The sequence below is a fragment of the Anarrhichthys ocellatus genome, unplaced genomic scaffold (assembly GCF_004355925.1).
Source record: "Anarrhichthys ocellatus isolate YVR2014 unplaced genomic scaffold, GSC_Weel_1.0 scaffold1, whole genome shotgun sequence".
NCBI classification, from domain to species: domain Eukaryota; kingdom Metazoa; phylum Chordata; class Actinopteri; order Perciformes; family Anarhichadidae; genus Anarrhichthys; species Anarrhichthys ocellatus.
Window position 1 is genome coordinate 7,332,886 of NW_022280031.1, and position 7,718 is coordinate 7,340,603.

The window sequence follows — 7,718 nt, forward strand, 5'->3', positions numbered from 1 at the left end:
TTTTTGCTCAAGCGTGTGACAGAAGATCTCAGACGGGATGTCTTCTTTAAAGGCGGTATGCAGTGGTTTACCGCTGGACCCCTTGCCTCTGAATCAGGGAAGAGACCCCGATGTGCCACATGCACCTATGCGGACCCCAAACCTTACAGTGGAGGAGGAGCGGGTGAGTCAATATGCAAATAATGTCTGTGCATTGGACATTTTTTAACACCTTTGTTACTCAATAATTTGTATTTTAATCAGGAGTCCGATTACATTTTATGACATTTATACCCCTTAAATACAGGTGACACTAATTTGATAAATAACGGCTGCATTCCATTTTATGCACACCTAAATGAAACTGAGGAATCATGAATCCTGTGCTTTTCCCAATATAACAAGTCAAAATACTTTCTGTGAATAAAACTCTGAAGTGAAGATATTGTGTGTCTAATTGTATGGAAAACACCGTTCATGCAGTCAAAACTGTCGAAAAGCTGTCGAAAGGAAAAAGTAGACTACCTTTAAACATCATGAAGCAATGTGCGTGTGAGCTAAAGCAGGTTACGGCTCACTGTCGATTGCTTTACTATAAATGTATCTGTGTGGAGGCTCAATTCAATTGTATGCCTTGCTGTGTACTGACTTATTGCATCATCATTGTTGTCTCACAGACTGCCCCAAAAAATAGATTATTCTCTAAGGTCCTCAACTGATTGCCCAAACTCGGAGCAAAGGCTTCAGTCAATAATTAAAAGAGACGGTGATTGTTCAGCCTGTTGTCTTAAAAGTGGAAAGGATCTGCTCATCCATCTGACTGTATTGAAACATTAATTTGTTTGTACTAATCTAGTGTAAATGCCTCTTCCCTCTAGTTGGCGCTGAGAAATGCATTGCGTTATTTCCCTCCATCCCACCACGCAACACTTGCACCCGAATTTGCTCAAGAGCTGCGGCAGTACGGACACATCTACATGTACCGCTTCTGCCCCGCATTACGCATCAGGTGAGGCAACCTGACCATGACCTAATATTCAAGTGTCAAATTATTCTGATATGTATATTTATTTATTTATTTTTGTACCTTTTGATATTAATATAGTGACTATAATCCTTGAAATTTGGTTATTAAGACAAAAATATATGCTGAGGAAGAATATCTTACAGGTGACCAGTAAACTTTATTATCGGAGATGACGGTAACTAAATGAAAGATGCGTTTAGTAATTTGTTAAATGAAAATGAAATCACTTGAACTAGAGCACGGATACTGAAGTGTCTTTTCACTGCTTGTATATCTGTCAGTAGGACCTTTTGCATTTACACAATGGTTTGCTGCTACAGACTTACTGGGCTGGTATGACCAGGTGGCTAATGTTAGCTAACTTTAGATAGACATTGCTGCATAACTGACCCTCATGACTTTAGATAAACATTTAATGGGTGTCCCACAAAAGAAGAAGTAAACACACCGTACCTTCTCCAGAAATATATGGAAATCAATGTGTCATCCTGTATGTAAAACTTGTGGCCACAGTGGCTTCTGTTCAGAAAAAGTCTTGCTTGTAGAAGGTATTGTCTAGTTTTGTTCCTCAACAACAACAATGATGTGAGTTGTCCCTCCGTCTCCTCAGAGCTTACCCCATAGATCAGTACCCATGCCGCACACGTCAAGCGGCCTCCATAATGCTAATGATCATGAACAACCTGGACCCAGCAGTTGCTCAGGTGAGCCTCTAACACAGCTTGTATTAACTTAGTGACAAAGTGTGGGAAGTCTTTTGTTTTTCGATGACGCCTTCATTTGTATTTTTCCTTCAGTTCCCCCAGGAGCTCGTCACCTACGGAGGGAATGGACAGGTGTTTAGTAACTGGGCCCAGGTAAGTCTTGAGTTAGCTTGTGTTCAGAAACAATGTATAGAGTCTAAATAGATGCATATTAACGACTTGTGTGTGTCTGGGTGCAGTTTTGCCTGGTGATGCATTACCTGAGCGAGATGACAGAGGAACAAACTCTGGTCATGTACAGCGGTCATCCCATGGGCCTGTTCCCCAGCCTGCCTTCATCACCTCGCGCCATCATCACCAACGGCATGGTAACTGCCAAACACACATCTGATGAAACTTTCAGCCCACTGACACACTCTCTTGTTTTTGTATCCCCCAGGTTATTCCAAATTACTCTTCTAGAAATCAGTATGAAAAGATGTTTGCCCTCGGTGTAACAATGTGAGTTTTAAAGGTGGTTTTCAGGGAGAAAATGATGCTGAATTAAGCCTCATGTGGGTCCAGATGTCTTGACCTTGTTCCTTTGTTTATTGTTTTCAGGTACGGTCAAATGACAGCAGGCAGCTACTGCTACATTGGACCTCAAGGGATTGTTCATGGCACTTTGGTTTGTGAAGTCATTAAGAAAAGATCAGCGCACAACACTCCAGTATTTCCAAAATAGTTTAAGTAGATCCCAAGTAGGGGGTCAGGACCCCTGAAAGACATTGTAAGATTAGTGTCACCAGATGTAACAAGAACAAAGAGAAATTCTTTGACACAAAATTGTCATCTCTTTAGACCACTAAAATGATTTATTAAATGACCAACCACTGCTAGAACCCATTACCCGTATGTTGTAGTTCCCGTTTTTACATTCTTCTCTTCTGTTTTTCTGTGTAGCTGACTGTGCTGAATGCCGGCCGGAGGTACTTGGGCTCTGGTGACTTGAGGGGGCGTGTCTTTGTAACCTCCGGCCTGGGTGGCATGAGTGGAGCTCAGGCTAAAGCTGCCGTCATTGCCGGTTGTATTGGCGTCATTGCAGAGGTCAGTTGGTGTCTGGTCATTTCCCATAAACACTCACTGCTGACTGAGCGAGAATGAAGGAAGTCCTGTGTGTCAGTGTGACTGTGAATTTGATTTCTGTGTAGGTGGATGAGGCTCCTCTTAAAAAGAGATATGAGCAGGGCTGGCTGATGGAGGTCACCAGCAGCATGGATCACTGCATTAAACGCATCAGGTAACAAAGAGGAAAAGTAATTACAACAAAAAAAATGTTGCTGCATACTCGCCTGTACTCCTCTATTCAACTGTTATCAATGATCATCAGGGTTTTAATATGACGAAGTTTTAGTGTGTTTATGTCTCTCTGTACGTGTGTGAGACTCATATTGTCAGTTCTGTCCAGTAAAAGTCCAGCCTTGCAGTACTTGTAACATAATTGGCGGCCCTGATGGCTAAAATAAGGCCTATGTATGTGTCAGTGGTGAAGGAGGTATTCACATTCTTTACTTAAGTGAGAGTAGTAATATCACACTGTAAAGAATAATCAGTGACAAGTAAAAGTATGTACGTACCGTGGGCAAAAGTAGAAGTACTTAATGTAGAAAAATGGCCCCTTGTGAGTGTTATACTATTATGTGCAGATTATTAGATTATAAAAAAGATTAGTTAAATATTTGGGGAGTTGATGAAAACATCAATACAACTCTTATGTAAGGTAAATACAAAGCTACATCCTGCTTAGCTTAGCATAAAACAGGGCAACAGCTATCCTGGTTCTGTCCAAAGCTATTACAATCCTCCTATCAGCACTTCTAAAACTTATAAATAGGTCATATTTGTTTAGAACATTCAAAAACTGAAGTGTAAAAATAATGCATCTGAACTCCAGGTGGATTTTCTTGTCTTCCGTCAGACTATTTGTTTCCCCCTATTTCACATTTTTATGCTAAGCTAAGCTACCGAGCTGCTGGCGGCAGCTTCATATTTACAGTACAGACATGAGAGGGATATCATATCGATCTTTGTCTCTAAAAGCATATTTGTGTATTTCTCGTGTGTATTTTATTGTTTATGTCCATCGGTCAAGGTGGTGCTAATTTGTACTACTTTATTTACTGTTAGGTAGTTTAATCTACACAACTGTATCATATTTTATAACCTCATCATATGTTTTGTATGTAAAAGTAACCAGTAACTATGTCTGTCAAATTAGTGTTGTGGATTAAAAAGTACAACATTTCCCCTGAAAGGTAGAAGAATAGAAGTACAAAGTTACATGAAATCGAAGTACTCCGGTACAGTACAAGAACCTACAGTTTTCACTAAGTACAGTACTTGAATAAACCTACCTGGTCAGTCTATTGTTATGTGCACAGTAGAGACAGTAAGATGTATATCATAACGTACATTTGTGTTTTTCAGAGAGGCCAGGAGCGCCAAGACTCCCCTCAGTGTTGGTTATCATGGCAACGTTGTAGACTTGTGGTGAGTGAGAGGTTTAAACTTCCTGCTGCCTCGACACGGTCCAGGTCTGCAGCTGCAGTGAAAGAGACCCCTCTTGTTACATACTTTTGACATCTTTGTCCTACTTTTTCTAACTGTCTAACCAGGGAGAGGCTGCTTTTGGAGTATGAGAGGACAGGGGAGCTCCTGGTGGATCTGGGTTCAGACCAGACCTCCCTTCACAACCCATATAACGGAGGCTACTACCCAGTCCAGCTCAGCTTCCGCCAGGCGAATCAGCTCATGTCGACTGATTCGAACCGTTTCCTCACCATGGTCCAAGAAAGGTAATATAAATCACGACAGATGCACGTTTCTATGGTAAACGTTCTGCAATATGTGGGTCTATTGAGTTGAAATAATGTTTTTTTACGTCTGATCACAGCCTCCGCAGACACATCAAGGCCATCAACAAGCTGTCTGATGCTGGTATGTTCTTCTGGGACTATGGCAACGCATTCCTCCTGGAGGCCCAGAGAGCTGGTCAGTAACTTAACACTTACTCAAGCTCACTCAGAATATATAATGATTATTATTCAGTACATGTCAGACCTATACAGAGGCTTGTGTTTCTTGTTTTTTTTATAGGAGCAGAGGTAGAAAAGGCTGGCGGAGGGGCAACAGAATTCCGTTACCCTTCTTATGTCCAGGACATTATGGGGTGAGACATTCATTTAATCTAGCATTGATCATGTAATAGAACTGTAGAAAATGTGTACGTCTATAAAAACACAGAACTGTAAACTGTGATCAGACCTTTTGTTCTTGCTTAATAGTTTGTAATGACTCTCCTTCCACCTTGGCCGCAGGGACATTTTCTCTCTGGGCTTTGGCCCATTTCGCTGGGTGTGCACATCTGGCGACCCCCAAGATCTTGCTACAACGGATGATATCGCTGCTACTGTCCTGGAGGAAATTAGTGGCAACGTGACGGATCACATCAAGCAGCAGTATGACGATAACATCCGCTGGATCAAAGAGGCTGGAAAACACAAAATGGTGAGTAACTTTCTGGGCAACCAATGCCATCATTCAATAAAAGTCTGATGAAAAGATATGCATCTGCAATAACAGGATTTCCTCTGTATTTTCTCTTTGTTTAGGTTGTGGGATCTCAAGCCAGAATCCTCTACTCTGACCAGAAAGGAAGAGTCTGCATTGCTCTGGCTATCAACCAGGCTATTGCTGATGGACGAGTTTCAGTAAGAGGATAAATTGTCGGCTAAGAAGATCGTTTCATGTTTACTGCAGTCTGTATGATATCAAGTTTTCACTGGAGTCACAACAATGTCTCTTGTTCTTTCTGTTGTTCAGGCTCCTGTGGTTATTAGCAGAGACCATCATGATGTTAGTGGCACAGACAGCCCCTTCAGGGAAACCTCCAATGTGTATGACGGATCTGCCTTCTGTGCAGGTATGTGGTGTGTTGGAAACCAATGGCTCAGATGTTACACAGGACAAAAACATTGAAACGTGCATCATTTGTAGTCAGTTTTATGCTTTGTCCTGTGGGCAATGAAACTTGACTTGAAAGTGGACACGCTGCCAACATTGTGACAGATGTTGAAACATGAGAGATCAAATTTCAAAGTTCAAAGTTTGCTTTATTGTCAATTCCACAATGTACTGGACATACAGGGGAGTTGAAAAGATGTTTCTCTCTAGTCCAACATATAAACATATAAAGTGAATATAGTGCAATAGATTAAAAACACATTTAGACAATATATATATATATATATATATATATATATATATATATATAATAAGAGAAAAAAAAACTATCAATCTGTATTTAGCAGCAGTTGGACATGGGGATTTAGCAGCAGTTGGACATGGGGATTTAGCAGCAGTTGGACATGGGGAGTCTTAAAAGAGAGGAGGGAGAGAGTTCAGAGAGTTCAGCTTCCTAACAGCCTGGTGGACGAAGCTGTTTGAGAGTCTGGTGGTGCGAGCACGGAGGCTCCGGTATCTTCTCCCAGAGGGCAGGAGGCTGAAGAGACTGAGTGAGGGGTGGCTGGAGTCGCGCACAATCATGGTCACTTTGCGGGTGAGGCGAGTGTCGTATATGTCCTGCAGGGAGGGGAGTGAGGCACCAATGATCCTTCCAGCTGTGTTCGCTATGCGCTGCAGGGCTTTCCCACACAGTGATAGTTTGTCAGGATGCTCTCAATGGTGCCTCGGTAAAAGGTGCACATGATGAGCAGCTCTACAGTCCACACAGATTCGGTTCCTCGTTGGGTTAGGGTTAACACAAAAATGCATTTCCTGTCTCTCTTCATTCATATAAACCAGTAACACTGCAGGAATTGTTTTAGAAAGTAAGAGCTCACAATGTCTCCCCCTTACAGACATGGCGGTCCAGAACTTTGTTGGTGATGCATTCAGAGGCGCCACATGGGTATCCCTGCACAACGGTGGTGGTGTTGGCTGGTAAGTCTAGCTAGTCATCCAGTAAACAGTAATGTGTGAAAGTTTTTGAATCATCAATAGTGTGTTTATTACTTTATCTCTTGTCTCACCTACAGGGGCGAAGTAATGAATGGAGGGTTTGGGTTGCTATTAGACGGCTCAGAGGAGGCAGCAAAGCGTGCCAGACTAGTGCTCAACTGGGACGTCTCCAATGGGGTGAGAGTGCTGAGAGGAGAGCAGCATGATAGATTCCAGCCTCACGTATTGTTTACAATGTGCTCTAATGGCTCCAATCTGTTTCTGTGTGCTGCAGGTGGCTCGTCGCTGCTGGTCTGGAAACTCAAACGCCTATGAGACCATCCAGCACACCATGGAGGAGAATGAGCAGTTGCGTGTCACCATGCCCTTTCCTGTGCAGGATGAGTGCGTGCTGGACCGTGCCCTGCAGGGCTAGCCAACATTTTAGCGCATGTTATCAACAGCCAGCTACATACAGCCACACAGCAAGGAAACCTGAAGCTGTAATCCCCTCAGTAGTGTTTAAGTCTGGGCTTATGCAGCTGTTGAAATGATACACTGCAGACGGTCAGTACTAGTCAATGAATCACTGGCAATGTTGTTACATAAATTGTTTTCCATGAATACATAAAATGTAAAGTAGACTACAACATTGTGCCAGGCTTTATATTGTTTTTTTTGTGCTAAAAATTAAACTACAAGTATGTCTAAATGATAAAGGCTTTATGACTCATTTGTATGTCAGTAATCTACAAAAATGTTGTCTCCAAAGATGTCAATGATAAAGAAATCTAGTTATTGTTAATTTTATGTTGTGAAAAAAGGAGAAGAAGTCAATCAGAATGTGAAAGCCATCTTTTGGTCACAGCTTGCTGGTTTCTTTTTGTTTTCAACCACACACATTTTCCGCTTTGATGTCCTTTTCAACCAAGTTTTCGGTGCTGAAAAAAGCAACTTGCTATTAAGCAACCAGAGACAGATCACTGACATAATCACACATCATTTTGTCTGTTGTCAACCTGGCTAATAAA

At 41.9% G+C, this 7,718-nt stretch overlaps 1 protein-coding gene across 1 annotated transcript; it reads left to right on the forward strand.

Moving 5' to 3' along the window:
- The first annotated feature begins 29 nt into the window (after positions 1-29).
- Positions 30-7,402, forward strand: uroc1 (urocanate hydratase 1). The gene is made up of 19 exons (XM_031853534.1): positions 30-163; positions 858-988; positions 1,617-1,710; positions 1,804-1,863; positions 1,950-2,078; positions 2,150-2,211; positions 2,311-2,377; positions 2,653-2,796; positions 2,901-2,989; positions 4,177-4,239; positions 4,365-4,544; positions 4,643-4,740; positions 4,846-4,918; positions 5,067-5,256; positions 5,361-5,459; positions 5,572-5,671; positions 6,609-6,690; positions 6,786-6,885; positions 6,983-7,402. Exons 1-19 carry the CDS (start codon positions 38-40, stop codon positions 7,121-7,123), a joined length of 2,028 nt encoding a protein of 675 aa, XP_031709394.1. The 5' UTR covers positions 30-37; the 3' UTR covers positions 7,124-7,402.
- The last annotated feature ends 316 nt before the right edge of the window (positions 7,403-7,718 follow it).